Below are 16,186 nucleotides of genomic sequence, written 5' to 3' on the forward strand. Positions count from 1 at the left end.
TTACAAATCTGTAAGGTTGAAATTTCCTAGACACCTAAAATTGAGTTCAGTGCTTCCAGGCAAGGTTCATTCCAAATAGACAATATAAACGGACACTCAGTGGTGTGCAGTGTATGTCATAATTCAGATATTACATCGTCATGCCTTTTCTCTGCTGTTAAATACAAAAACAGCATCTTTTACATTATCATAGAAAAGCATTTAGGTTGTATTTTTATTTATCACTTTACACTGGTAGTCTCTGGTAGGTGTACTCCATAGAAACCAAAAGGATTTTGTACACTATTTCTTTGTACAATAAAAGATAAAGTGTGCATTAGGTACGCTTGTACATGACAATATTGTACAACATTTACATTTCTGATATCACCATGAAATTCTGTACTTTCTATATACAACATTGAAAATTTTTCAGAAACATTTGGACTATTTCTTATAATCACAATTTTAGTATTATAGAAAAAGAGTTTCTCAGTAATCTCTTGACCATTGATCACTTTCATCATAGAGGGACTGTGATTAGTTTTTCCAGCATTCATTATCCTTCCTGATCAAACAACTTTTTTATCACTGCTTCTTTTAGCACCCTGTGGTGGTAACTATCTGCCATAGTTTAAATATTGATATAACTGTGGCCATATCAATACTATATACAGATACATCTGTGCATGTTCCTTTGATAAACACTGGGCATTAGTGGAGTAGTCTCTGTTATCTGGAGATCTTCCTCCTCTTGGGCTTGGGGGGTCTCATTTGTCTGTCTCCCTGTGGGATTTGGTGAACCTGGAAATAAAAAGGTGAAAACAATAACAAAAGTGGTTGAAATCACAATCACTATATGATTTCTGGCAAAGAAATAGGATAGGGAACAGACTCTGATTTTCACTTTCACTCACTGATATCCTGAGGTGTTTAGAATCTTTCCCAAGACCTCAGTCAGTAACTAAGATTAGAGAATCCTAGAAACTGATAAGCAGAGCAACACTCTGGGGTCTCCAGTAAACAGTGGAACACAAGGAAGAACTGAAGAAAGCCAGTGTGTGGGGAAGTCAGCACACAGTTGCTATCCCCCCTGTACATTAAAAAATGAAGTCTGTTCTGCCAGAGGGCCCTAGATCACCAATTTCTCTACAGCCTGGAAAAGTGTGTAAATACATACCTGTCATGTTCATCACCTTACTTATTTTACAACTACTAAGAAGTGTCAAAGATCAGAAGAACACACACACATAGCTCAGCCCAAGGATGTTTGTTTCTGAGAAGAATCAAGATGGAAAATAGACTATCACTACCATCTGTTGGCACGTCTGAGCTTGTGTAGTCTAGGAAGAGCAATTGATTCTTTTTAAGAATGTTAATGTTTTTATTAGTGCATTATAGTTATATATAATAGTGGGGCTCATTGTGACATATTAAAAATGCATATAACATAATTTGCTTCATTTATTCAATTGAGCTCATCTTTACAGAAATGCAGGAACTAGCAGCATTGGAGGCTGTGCATCTCATTGAGCAGAGATTGAATAGCACTAGAGCATTAGATAGCAGATATGATGTTGAGGGGTAGTGATGAGGTAATCAGGTGCCTCACGTTGTAATGTGTCTACTGAGGGAGCAAGGTCAAGACCCAGGAAAGGCAGGATGGGCCCAAGGCAGTGGCACAGCAAATTCTTAACTTGAACACAAGTCCACTGTAGCACTTGCCAATTTCTGTGGTGTAAATATTTCCTCCATGGCAAATACAACCTACCAATGTGATGTCACAGAACTTAAGTTAGGGAAGAGATGCGCACAATTGGCTCTTGAGGTCCACTACAAATTGGCTCGATTATACATTTTAAAATTAATATTTAGGGACTGGGTATTTAACTCAGTGGTAGAGTGCTTTCCTAGAATGTGAGGCAAGGCCCTGGGTTCCATCTCCGGCATGGGGAGGGGTGGAGTTTAGCTAACAGTAGAGGCTAATGCTAGTCAAATGCAGAATGCTATCTGAAGATAATATTTAAAAATTTAAAATAATGTTTATGAGTTCTTCAAACTGCTGCTTCCTCCTAATCCTCTCTAAATACATTAAAAAAAAATAACTATAGGGCTGGGATTGAGGCTCAGTGGTAGAATGCTTGCCTAGCATGGGTGAAGTTCTGGATTTAATCCTCAGCACAACATAAAGATAAATAAAGGTACTGTGTCCATCTACAGCTAACAAAACAAAAAAAGATTAACTATAGTGGAAAACCTTAACTGAAGGCTCTCTATAATTGAAGACAGAAATCTTTATTCAAGACTGTAAACTAAATGTGGCCTAAAAAGTATTTCATTTGATTTTTTCAAAATTGTCATGAAAAATGGTGCGATCTTACCACACTAGCATAGATTCCCACATGGCTAACATCTGCTGGAGTGTGGAAGAAGGAACTCCAGGAGAATGTGCCCCAAGCTGCATGGTTCTCATCACTCTGAGATGCCCATTGACCACAAAGGTCAAATGTCCTGAGGCAGAGAGCAATGAGATGACGACCAAACCCATTTTATCTTTTTTCTGGGCAGGCACATTGCCTACCACAGTGCCTTGTCCACTTCCTTAAGGTGGCCATATAATTGGGCCAGGCCCATGGGAACCATGCTGACAGTCCTCTGTACACATTATTCTTTCACCTGCTTGGACTGGATGCAAAGGATATAGGGATCACTCTGATGTCCTGAGGAATGGCAGATACTTGATATAGAGAGGATCTGGGTCCCTGAATGACTGTGTAGAATAACAGTGTCCTCCGCCAGGACCAAACTCAAGTGAACAATGGCCTTTGCCAGGTGGGGTTCCCAAGATTGGAAGCCTGTAGGTAGCCTACTGTAACCAGTGCACTTTTCTGGCTTTTCTCAGTCCATTCCAATTGCTGTTGTTCTCATGCCTAATATTATTTGCTTGACCTTATTTTGAGTCTTCTAAAATCCCTGATCTAGACCTTTCCTATAATTCTACAGGGAAATTTAATGTCTCAGTGTCTCAATCTCCCTATTTATGAAATGATGAGTTGGATCACAAAATTTCTTAAGCCCATATGAATCCTAACATTTTTTTTCAATCTGTAACTTCCATTTATCATTCAGTAGCCATTAGATAGGTTGTTGAAATTCAGATAATCTTGCTAACTCAAACAGCAAATAAAAGAAGTTACCTTTCATTGCTATATAGCTGTAGATAAGTCACACTTTTTAGAGACTATTAAAATTATATCTTGAGTACTTATATGAATCAATATGTGAATGAAATGATAATAATTAAACTCACATTCAACACTACTATATGCACAGTTCAATAAAAATTATAAAAAAGTAGATACTACTTTAAAACCTGAGTTTATAGTTTATAATTTAACAATTTAATTTTGTGCCAAATATTTGTAAGGTAATAGTAGGTGGAAAATGAAAGGTCTAAATACCCTTGATCTTGACTCAACTTTTCAATTTCACTTTTTTGTCCAATGGACAAAGTGAAATTTGCATTACTGAATAGTTAGGTAGCACTAATGGCTACTGCCATTAATAAAGTCAATGCAGAAAGCTGTTGTTTAAACTTCAATATATTGCTGTTCACATTTTAAAGAAGGTTATATAGAAAAACAAAAGTTACTTATCTCAGAAAAAAAGGATGTTGTTAATATTTTTAGGTTATTTTTTCTTAAATGACTTTGAATCTTTCCTGATATCAGTCTTCTTTCTTAGTCTAGTAATTTAGAATTGATGCATGGGTTGCTTGACAATATTTGAGAGACTTTGCCAAAAAGTGTAATACAATTTATTTTCAAAGAAACACAGTATAATGGAAAAACAAATTAACTTACAGTCCCAGACATTTTGTCCAGTTCACTCATGGCCTCATGAATAGCAGCTTCTAAATGGTTATTTAGCTTCCCACTTCTGGAATTAATGAAAACAACACACCAGTTTAATAAATTGAAGAAACAAAAATTTCAATTTAATTCCCTGAGTAGAAAACAAAAGTACCAATTCCACCAGAGAAAGTCAATTTATATTCACATTTGGAAAATTCAGATGACAAAACGTTACTTTATGTTTCTTATCACTGAATACTAATGACTAAAGCCAGAAAGCTACTAAGAAAATTGAACATACGAAGTGGGGAGAAATGAATTCTTTCCCCTTCTACATGCTACTTCCATAGTCTGGTGATTTGGGAAAAAACTGGGCTGGGGGCCTCTTTTCCCACCCACCAATGCAACTCAGACTCCCTGAATCCAGTCTGCTATGCACTGCCTTTTCTCTGGCTGCCATCTGCCAATTTGTGGCTTGAAGGGCGGAGGGGCTGAACTACAGGCTCTGGCCACTAGGGAGCTCCCTCTGCCCTCTTTGGAGCATCCTGGCTTCTGGAATTGAGCAAGTAAAGGCTAAAATTCTTATCAGGTGAGAAATTTCTTTTTAACTTGCCACACCTGTGGCTCTGAGCCTGGTCCTCACCATATTTTCCCTAAAGCCAAAATAATATAACTATTTGAATGGATAACGAATAATGGTTTTCAAGGTACCTATCACTCCTTTGACTTTCTCTCCTCTCAGCATTCTATCATGTATATTTGGACTGAATAACACATGGTACATCTGTCATTTTTGAAACTACCTATGAAGCTCTTGAGCTGATTACTAAAATCAGGCAAATCCACGTTATCCCTCCCTGTGGTTTTTCACCCTTTGCTCATCCTGCTAACTTGTTTTTCTTTCTTTATGCATATAAACAATTACTCAATTATTGTGAATACTCAAATATTGTAAATATATATAATTAGGTGTTGATGGACCTTTATTTAATTTACTTATTTATATGTTCTGCTGAGAATAGAACCCAGTGCCTCACACACACCAGGCAAGCGTTCTACCTCTGAGTCACAACCCCAGCCCCATTTCATTTATCTTGATAGGACAATTACTAGAAAAGCTGCAGAGGTAATACTATTCATATGGTTTTCCAAGAGTTAAGTTCCATCTCAGCATCACATGGAGATTGGAAATTTGTAGTTGTGGGAGGATTTTCCTCACAGTCCCATTTAGTTTGGCTAGTGCAGTATGCGCAGAAACATTTTGAACTTCAGATGAGGCCTTTCGGTTCACCACTGCCCTCGTATCATGACCGGACAATTTATATATTTCATTTCATATTTCTGCCCCTTAGAGAACTCTTGAGTTTTCTACCCCTGAGTGTTACATTTCTAGGCACACTATGAAAACTGCATATGTTTGCTAAATAAAAACATTTGTCCAAAACGAACATGGTTGGTTCTATGTTTTGGAAGACATGTATTCACTTAAGTCAGTCTAACCAAAAGGAAAGACTGAGTGTACTTGTTTTAACCAAATTATAAGAGCAATATAGCACCAACCCTCTCTGGCTTGCTGGCCTTGTTAGATAACCTTTAGCTTTTATATTTTTCTTATTCATTTTTAGAAATTTAAACAATACAGAAAAGAGCACAGAATAAAATAATGACCCTAATACATTCCCTCTCCAGAATGAACTGTCAATAAACTACATATTTTCTTTAAGTTTTATTTAAAAAAGAAAAAAAAAATGGACTTCCCATCTCTCCACAATTTCCAGTCACATTCTTTCCTATGTTCCTCCCCAGCTTCTGGTCTGTTTTCATATCTTACATGACACATCCATGAACAGGAGTTAGTATCATACTATGTTTTTTATATGCACACAGGTTTCATGATATACATACTTGCCCATTTTCCCTTTACCATTATTTATGAGCACTGTTCAAGTTGATAGAATGCACTCATTTCTCCTAACCAGTGCTCAGTGTTTCCTCACATAGGTATCGTCTCTCACTCACATTCCCATTCCTGTGTTAAAGGGTCCTGGCCACCTTGGAGAGTCAGTCTGAGTTGTTTTTCCATTGAGGAGTTTGTGAAGCATGATCCTGAGTGAATAAGAGGGAACCCAATCTCAGGTGTCTGCAGGGTCATCTGAGTTTTGCTGAGGTTAGGCTGGGACCTTTTTGAGGCTGTTTGTTGAAGGTTCTGAGAATATCATGCACTACCAAATGTCCCAGAAAAATCGTGCTTTGTGTAATGTGTTAAATAAATGTATCCTTAATATTTTTTTGTTGTTGTTTTTGGAAAGTATGGAAATCAGTTTTAAATGATATTTAGTTGTTGCATCTTTTGATTATAAAATCTTTCTGGTTTAGAATGGGAAAGACAGTAGAATGAATTGGACATAACTTTTCTATGTTCATGTAATGACAAATGACCACTGTTAATTCCACATCATGTTCAACCACAAGAATGGGATGCTAATTAGTATAAGTTATACTCAATGTATGTATAGAATGTCAATATGCACTCTACTGTCATGTATATCTAAAAAGAACAAATTTTTAAAAATATGAAAAAAGTTAAAAACCAAAACAATTAATAATCCTTATTATTGAAAAAAAATTGACAGTATCTAAAAAGTTATAATTATCTAAAATAAACCTGTATGTGGCTTGCTGGAGTGCTTACCCACATGAGTGAGGCCTTGGGTTCAATCCCCAGCACATCTTTTTCTTCAGCAAAATATTTAAAATGTTTGTAAAAACCTTGCATTAACTTAAATGAAATTAGTATAATGTTTTGCCTGTAATAAAATTAAAACAATTAGTAGAGGGAGAAATTACTACTTTTGGAAGAGAAAAATAAATGCATAGATGTGGGGCATGAAATTATTTGAATAAATCATGAGAATCAAGAGGTAAAGATAGACTCTCCCAGATGTCAAATCTGCAAACCAATTTTCACACTAACTGGTTAGGTCAGGGAAGAATTAATTTAAAAGAGGAAGAAAAAACTCCATGAGTTCATGAAATGAACAATTAGTCAAAATTTAGTCTTCCAGTCTAGAGGGCCTCCCCATGGAGTCTCCTCTACTATTTTCTATTCCCTGCTGACATTTAATAATAAACATTTTTACTAATGGACACTCTAAAACCTACTTGATTAAGTAATAGATGTTCATATAATCACCTTTCTAATTATTAATGGAGATAATTGCCACTTCTCAACTTCATTGCCTATATTGTCACACATTATCCTTATCTTCGCTAATTAGAGGGGAAAAAGGCCAGGTACAGATCTGTGAATGATACAAGAAATAGGAGGGAATTGAGAAATGGCATGTTACTCCAGTGACAGTTCAGAATGACTGTGACTCACTGCAGGTAGAACAGAACAAATTTAAGTGAGACCTGAAAATCAAGAACCCTATAGTCTGAAAATCAAATACATATAGAAAGCAGGCAGATTTAAGAAATTAAAGAAGCTAAGTATCATTTCTTGGTTTAGCATGAAAATAAGATTTATTTTATCACTTCAGCACTTTGCAGCTTCATAAAATATCAGGCTATCAAAAAATTGTACATATTGAGAGAAGATTTGATCCTCATTTAAATGAAAACTATAACATAGCTAAAAGATATGAAAATTTTCTTTTATAAAGCTATATGTTTTTAAGTACAAAATTCCCAGAATAATGTTTTATACAAACATTTTATACTAATTATATGATTAGGATGCAATTAGTACATCTGTTTGAAGATATTTATTTATTGTATAGTTTGGATTAAGATAGATGTTAAGGATTCAAACAACTACATGAGCCAGGTGTAAGCCTGTAATCCCAGCTGCTCAGGAGGTTGAGGCAGGAGGATTATGAATTCTAGCAAGTTCCTGTCTCTAAATAAAATATAAAAACAGGCTAGGCCCAATTTCAAAATTGTTAAGGAATTATGGTAATAAAAGATAAGTGATCTTTTAAAAGGTGAGCGGGGGAGAGGTGCTGGGATGCGGCTCAGTGTTTAAGTGCCTATGGGTTCAATCCCCAGTACAAAAAACAACAAAACAAAAACTACATAAAGTTCTAAATATCTAATACAGTGCTAGAATGTTTCAACTGGCAAAAATATTTTTGTTTCTTTATAATAAAAATAGCCATTTATTAAATACCATTAGCCAACTACTGTGTTGAGGATATTATAACAAACCCAAGATAGGAAGTAATAGTCCTGTTTTAGAAATGAAGAATTTAGACTTCAAGAGATCAAGCAACATCCCCAAAGGCACACGGCTATGAGGTCACAGAAATAGGACCTGAACCCAGGTCAAAACCAACCTCTTAACCCTCTCGTTCCAAACACCACCTTCCTTTCTTAGACGTTTCCTCTTTTCTTCTCATTCTACCAAAGCAGTGAAATCTTTGTCATCTGAAAGATTCTTCATTGTTCTTTTCCAAAAATTTTTTAGATGTGTAGAAATGAGTGCAAATAGCCTCTATCTGCTCCTCTACTTTCTTATTCTTATTTTCTCCTCAACCAGGAGTACTTTGTTCCCCTATTACTATACTGGAAACTGCTCTGTAAGGCCACAAGTGGCCTCCAAACTGCCCAACAATGGAGATCTTCAGTTCATTTCATCATCCAGGAAATTTTCAATCTTTGTCTTCTATGACCTTCCCCACTTCCCCTGATTTTCCTCTCCTCCTCCCATCTTCTTTGTTCTCTCTGTTAAGTGTTCAGTTTTTTCCAGTATTCAATACTTAGCCCACCATTCGTCAAGTGATCAAAGTATTTCACATTGTCAAGTACCACTTCTCCCAGTTTCAGGATTGTGAGTCCAGTCCACAGGCTCCCCAAACTACACTCATCAGTTTTCCCCTGTACTTCCCACACCAGTCAGTGTTTCCACCACCATCAAGTCACCCAAGCTAAAAACCTGACAGCTGTCCTTGATTGTTTGGCCTCTTTCACATTGTGATCAATCACCATGCTCTGTCAATTTTACCTCCTCAATATTTCTTGGCCACCCTCATTCTCATCCATTCTCATTACCCACCTCTTGGTTTGGGTCCTCTTCCTCCCTTGTCTTCTGGCATGAGCTCCTAGATGATTTCCCTGTCTCCAATACTGTTTTCTTAAAATTTGTTCTCTTCCACATCCATATCTGAAGTGAAAATCCAACCATCTGAGCCCTTCAGGCACTTCCAATAAGATAAAGATCTTACTGGCTGTTTCTAAGCCCTTCATGATCTGATTCCTGCTTATACCCCAGGCCACATCTTTTATAACTTCCTATCTGATACTTTCCTACAAATCCAAGTGCTGTTCTTATCTAAACACTATCCACTCCACCCCCATCTTGGTCTGATTTCCTTTAATAGATATTATTGAAATCATTACAAACCTGTGGGTGTGTAAGCTTGCTTCAGATATCATTTCTAGAAACCTTTCTTTACCTGGGTTTAATGCCATTTCTCTATGATCCTCAAATACACTATATATCTTGCTATTGTTGCTATTTTCACATTTTATTTGTTTCTGTATCTGTTCTTTTACTTAGAAGTGAGCTCCAGGGACTGGAGTAGCAGTATGCCTGGCACAGGCAGATATATTTTTTTTTTTTCTAAATTAGTCTCCTTAAATCGGGAATAAATAAATTATTTAGTTTAATGTATCATTTATCAGTTATGTAACTTTTAACTAATTATTTAAGATATCTGGGTCTGAGTGTCCTCATTTGTAAATAGGTTCAGTAATTCTGTTCTATCTTGTGACTGGGAGGAAAAAAACTTAATGGATTTGAAATTATATGTGCAAAATGTATTCTACTGGGTATCTACAAGGTAAGGGGTTAGATAATAGTATGATCAACAAAGCTGCTTTTTACTAATATTTACTTCATATTTTTTCTTTCTGCCTCTTCAACATGTAATCTAAGTTTATGGTTATGATCAGGAGAATTCCCTCAGATAGTGCCCATATTAATTCACCACACATAATAAACTGGTTGTAAAGAAATGATTTTAAAGTTGTGTTTTGTTTGTTACTCATTACATTTTAGAAACTGATTAACTGCAAATCTATGGGCAAAAGAAATTCATTTCAAGGCAGTGTATCTAAATATTTGGAGGCATTATTTCATTTCTGTGTTATAAACTCTATTTTGCCTATAATCCAAAATAACTGGCATGCTCTTCACTGTGGAATTATTTTGGGGATCTTTACACCAAAAAAAATATGTACTATTGAATATTCTATAGCAACTGGCCCACTAAAAATTTGTGATGTGGCTGTTTTGCAACTTCCTTCCTTTCATGCAGACCTGCTATTAATTTTTTTTGGCCTTAACTTACCCTAACCTCTGAAGAGATGTACCATTTTGTTTGAGCAGAAGGGGACCTGGATTTCTGTGATCTTCATTGGACATGTACGGCATTTATCTGACAGTTTACTCAGCCCTCACAATAACCAGTGCCCAAGTGCTGCCTTCCAAAGAGTATGCACACAAGAACACAGGAGTTACCCTGTGGTTGTCGTCTTTTATGAGACAGTCTATTGAGATGAGGAGTCTCTCCAAGATTTATTGACTTCTGTAACTGTGCCGCTGAGAAGAATTACTGAAAACACCACAAAGGGCAACAGCATGCCCTTTAGTAGATATTATTGGTATCATTATTTAAGTCTTTTATGCAAGATACACTACTAATCAGTCTAATCTCCATTTTATAAATCTTGATATACACATAAGTTAAAGTGATGCTTTTAAGATTATGATAAAATACAAAAAGACAGCCTAGGTGTAAATGTTTGGGGGAAGGATGTAAGGATCATTTCATAAGTGAATAAAAATTAATATGAGATTCAAGGTTGTTTGATAATGTGGGATTTATCGCAACTGTACAGGTATGCCAATGATATATTATAAGAACTTTATGTACATAAACAGAAGTGCATTTGTAGTTCTCTATGTTCATATGAAATAATAATTATTATACATAAAACATTGTATTGTAGTAAAAACAGTTTCTAATATTTTCTTCTCATCTGTACTACATTTTCCTCAAGAAAAAAATCCAGGAAAACTTGATTAAATAATGGCCCAAGCTCAACTTCTTGTTATAATTCCAAATAAAACCTATTTTAAAGTCCATACCCCTGCCACAACAAAAAATCATTAGTTAGGATCCTTATGACTAATAGCTAATCTGCCAAAATATTTTATATGTGTACAAATGGGTGTATTCTCCCCACCAAAGCATTTGAATTGCAAATGGATAAGCTAACTAAACTTCTGGAGCATATTTAATTGCTGTTTAAAGAAACATCAATCATATTTTATTTCCCTCTAAATGAGAGGCAAGGAGATGGAGGGAGTGGGGAAAGAGCTGATAAAGAAGTAAATCCCACACAGAGTGAAAACACAAATTGTTAGGAAACAATATAATTTTTGGAATGGTTAATTTGGCCTGTCTAAAATGGTCCTCTTTGGTGATAGCTATTAAACTGCACTTACACAGGTTACAACATGAACCGGATCAGTGAGATTTCATTTTTCCTTGAAGAAAAATCAGTAAATCATATCCTTGAAAAATAAATTGGGGAAACAAAAGTGCTTACTTTCTGTTTCTTTTCCGGGCTCGGCTGTAGGCTTCTAAACCTTCTGTTAGTGTCTTCAACTTCTCCGGCTCCACCTGAGTGAAGGTATGAACACCAAACCACATTACCCAGACCTGCAATCATTCAACACAGTTTTTATTTTCTTGTTGTACAAGCAAGTGCTGCACTGGGGGAGGGGAGCCTTAACCTTCACTGCCCTGTCAATTTTTTTGTCCTTGTTCAACTCGAGATTGATTCTGTGGCTCTAAGCTGCAGTCTCAATGGAAATGAAAGACTGTTTGGCTTTGAAATTGTCAACATTTTGAAAACAATGTTTGGGGAAGCAAACCTGGAATTTAAATAACCTTCAATTCACAAAATCATACAAATAAAAAATTCTGATTCACTTTCACACTTCCTGATGCTCAGTCACTGAGCATTAATATTCACTAAAGGGAATACAAGAGCTATGGTTAGGGAAGAGGGTGGCCTTTGGAGACAACAGGTCGGAATTTGAGTCTTTTTTCCTCCTCTTTAAGATGAGAACAATAACACTTACCTTCTTGCTAGACTTGAAGTGAGCATTAAAATGTGACATCATATTGAGCACATTCTGGCATGGAGCAGCTATTATCTGGATTGCTTAGGCTCTGAGAAGCCACAGAACCAGCAGGGCTATAGGCAGCCCACAGTCCATGCTGAGGTGGGAAGAGGGTGTTGCTAATACTGTATGGGCATGACCCCTCTTCTGTCCTGTGGCATCAGTGCCAGTCCGTGTGAAGTCTACTACCTCAGCAGAGTGTGGTCAACAGAAAGTGGCTGGGGGTTTGTATGCAGCCTTTGCTATATGCCCCCATTGATCTGGATCATGGTTCTTTTTTGGTCTCGGAAATTGAACTTAGGGGCACTCGACCATTGAGCCACATCCCCAGCCCTATTTTGTGTTTTATTTAGAGACAGGGTCTCACTGAGTTGCTTAGCACCTCGCTTTTGTAGAGACTGGCTTTGAACTTGCAATCCTCCTGCCTCAGCCTCCTGAGCCCCTGGGATTACAGGAGCATGCCACCAGGCCCCGCTGGTTCATGGTTCTTGAAGCCATACCTCCCTCAAAAAAAAAAAAAAAAAAAAACACACAGGAAAACCTGTATGTGACTAATGAATTTTTAAAAATACATTTTAAAAACTTTGCTATTTTTATTGATCTATAAAAAAAATCAGCCTCTGTGGAAACACTATTGCTTGCTGTGTAAACACAGCTTCAAGCAGTCTCTTATAACAGTTTGTCCTCCTCATCACAACCCACTTTACATGAAAATTCAGAGTTCATTAAAATGCCTCGTGGTTAAGAAAATAAACACTAATAAGCAAGGAAATTATTATTAGATTAACAAAATGTTTCCATTATCGTGTCTGAGTACCAACATTTCTAATTCGTCAATGAAAAGAAAAACAGTCAAATAATGGGAATGGTTTCCTTTTTATATTTTTGTACTTTTTCCTGATGAATACAAATATCTTATACATACATGTTCATTGGGGGTACCCATCCATTGTGCGCTAGAAAAAGACAGGACTGTATTCCCATTACACTTTGCTTAAAGAAACATGTCCTATTGGATGACTAGAGAAGCTTAAGTAAGTTGAATGTATCCATTTATTGTTTAACAAAATAAAATAAAAGTTCCCCAATATATTTTTACATTTTTATATTTTACACTTCACATTAGAAATGAGTTTCTATCCTATATTCAGTCACGTGAAGGGAATATAAAAGATGCTGTGCACATTACATTTATGTATCACATTTATAAGTGCACATTCTACTTAGTTTTAAATAAACTTCTTTTAGGTGAAAGAAAGCTCTCCTGTAACAAAAAGTCCTATTAGATACAAGCTATTGTAATGACAGATCTCAAAAATGGATTGAGGCCGCAGAAACAAAGACACAGCAATGAAAACTTGTCCTATTGATCTGAATTTTAAAAAACTGTTAGGTAAAACTATTTTTGTAAAGTTGTCAATTTTTATTTTTAATTAAAGAAATAAGGGATAGTGAAAACATTTCTTGTGCATTTTTATGTAAAAGGCACTGTTTTATCATTTAATATGATAATACTGCAAACTAATATTATTTTGATTTTGCAGATGAGACCCATAAGTTTAAGTAGCATGACCAGAGTTAAAACTCAGCTGACTCCAAAGGGTTCAACCTCTTTCCATCAGACTAACTCTAATATATATTGAAATATACAACCATTTTATGTATATAAATTATATAAAGTTACACACAAAAAACATACATGTACACTAAAAAAGCATAACTATTTGAATCAAGTTACAATTTTACAGAAATTTAGGTGATAACTTGGTTCAATCTTCATATTTTTTATGCTTGCACAATTTTCCAGTGATTTTTTTTCAAAACTAATTTCTATTATAGTTTCTCCATTTATATCTACCTCAAGACACTAAGGCACTGTCATAATGAACTATATTATTTATAAAGGATTAAATGACCTCAAAAGAGGTAATGGCAGTGCTATCTTAAACTAAATATAAATAAGATACACACCACTGTGCATTTCTGCTATGACAAGATCATACATATCCAGAGAAAATGTTTATTTTATTTCTTTCAGAATTATATATCTGTATCATGAGATATATATGAAGACTGTGTGTGATTTCTGGGGGAAGTATGTATATGCTTGAACAATATTTAAGAAATTCTTTGAAGATACTCCCCCCAAAATGGCATCAGAGAACAAAATAAATCCAATTTCTTATCAAATGGAAATCATGTTTAATGATATAATGAACATTCCCTTATTAATCACTCAGTTAACTTGTAAATAAAAAAAAACACCTGGAAATCAAACACATAGGTATAACATTAGAAAAGGTTAAACATACAAAAGTATTCTTCTAAAACCTATATCGAAGAAGCAAGTAATACCTTTACCTATAATTATAATCTTGGGTTCTTATACATTTATAAGTTAGAAGAGTTTCATAAATGATTTCATTCCTATTTTAGTGAGAAATTGGGAGAGGACTTTTTATATTTCTCTTTAGTCATAATCTGCCCACAATCTCATCCTAACAATAATGATGCTAGTATTAATGGTCATAATGATAGACCTCTTTACACATGTGCTATTTAAGAATTAGAAAAAGATATTTGTAATTTAGATGCATTTATAGGTCACATACTACCTCATGTCTAAAATACATGTTGACTATTTTTTAAAAACTCTTCTTTCTCTCATTTTAAGTCTTTAAATATAATAATTCTGCCATATATAGTCTTGGAGTGTGTGCAGAGGCGTTAGAAACACACAATACACAGTGTCATACTTAGACACTATTGTTTAGTAGAAGATTGAGAGCTTTTCTGAACAAGACTGTATCTCTCTTGTTGCTTATTTAGTTCAGAAGGTACACACTAATAACATTTGGAAATTTAATTTTGGTTTGGGGTCAGCACAGTAGCATGTAGTATATCTCAGAAGAACTTAAAGTCTATGACAAAAGGAAATAGGAACCTTTCAGAAAGACCCACCAAGACTCTAAAATGAAGTATAAAGTACATATTAGAAAAGCTTAGATCAATGATCCTAGATCACTTTTGAATAGACCCAGTTAACTAGAGATGAGGTCAAAATTCCCTGCAGGCTTTAATCCTGATAATACCACTCTGTGATTTCTTTACTAATACTTAGTGCTGGGGCAAAGCCATCACATAAAGGTCAGTGGATGGAGCACAAGCTGCATGACAGATTTCACAATAGGCCAGACAGCTGACCTCCAGCTCCCCCTTCGGTCTTCATTCCCCACTCTATCTCTACAAATGTTGGGGCAATGGTATAATGAAAAAAGTACAAGCTCAGAGTTAGAAGACCAGAGTTTGGAGTCTGCCTTAACTGTCCGTGATTTGTGTCTTAGGAATGCTCTTCTCTGGTTTTCAGTTCTTCCTTTGGTCAAGTGGGGATAATCATGCACATCATTATGGGTCATTGAGAAGATCTAAAACTATGAACATGGATGTACTTTATAAATACCAACGGGCTGGGGTTGTGACTCAGTGGTAGAACACTTGCCTAGGACACGTGAAGCACTAGGTTCGATCCCCAGCATCATGTAAACAAACTAAATAAACAAAATAAAGGTATTGTGTCCTTCTACAACTAAAAGAAAATTTAATACATACATACATACATATATAAATACCAAAGCAGCTTTTCCCTAAGTACTTCGCCTTGGTGACATACGAAATTATTTTAGGTGGAATATGAACAAATCTTCAAACATTTTAATAGTTATATATTTATGTAAATTTATGTCAGAAAAATACAAATAACATCATGCCTATGATTTCACATGTATGATAACTTAGGTTAAAAGTAGATATTTAAATTTAAAAGTGGTCTGAATAGTGCTTAGTACATAGATAACCAACAAATATTTATTAAATGAATAAATAAATTAGTAAATTAATTGAAAGAAAAAAAATTAAGGTAAACAATAGGATAGGCAAAATGCAACGTTAGGGCTGGGGTTGTGGCTCAGCAGTAGAGCACTTGCCTTATGTGAGGCCCTGGGTTCAATCCTCAGCACCACATAAAAATAAACAAATAAAATAGAGGTATTGTGTCCAACTACAACTAAAAAATAAATTTAAAAAATGCAACTTTAGCTGAATTCTGGGAAACAAAGATCTGAATCAACAAATAGGAAGCATTTATCAAGTTCATTAT

General features: G+C 35.4%; 1 protein-coding gene across 6 annotated transcripts in view; it reads right to left on the bottom strand.

The window, feature by feature from the left end:
- Positions 1–223: 223 nt before the first annotated feature.
- The window catches only part of Mbd5 (methyl-CpG binding domain protein 5), a 406,311-nt gene continuing 390,348 nt past the window's right edge, over positions 224–16,186 (bottom strand). For 4 of the 6 annotated variants that reach the window (XM_076866536.2, XM_076866534.2, XM_076866535.2 and 1 more), the window contains 3 exons: positions 11,451–11,563; positions 3,843–3,918; positions 224–783 (listed from right to left, as the gene is read on the bottom strand). In XM_076866536.2, the coding sequence (XP_076722651.1) occupies positions 712–783; positions 3,843–3,918; positions 11,451–11,563 (261 nt within the window). In that variant the 3' untranslated portion in view covers positions 224–711. Of the gene's footprint in view, positions 784–3,842; positions 3,919–7,091; positions 7,136–11,450; positions 11,564–16,186 lie in introns of those variants that run through there. The other 2 variants (XM_076866537.2, XM_076866538.2) reach the window with 2 other exon arrangements.

Source organism: Callospermophilus lateralis, chromosome 9 (genome assembly GCF_048772815.1).
Source record: "Callospermophilus lateralis isolate mCalLat2 chromosome 9, mCalLat2.hap1, whole genome shotgun sequence".
NCBI classification, from domain to species: domain Eukaryota; kingdom Metazoa; phylum Chordata; class Mammalia; order Rodentia; family Sciuridae; genus Callospermophilus; species Callospermophilus lateralis.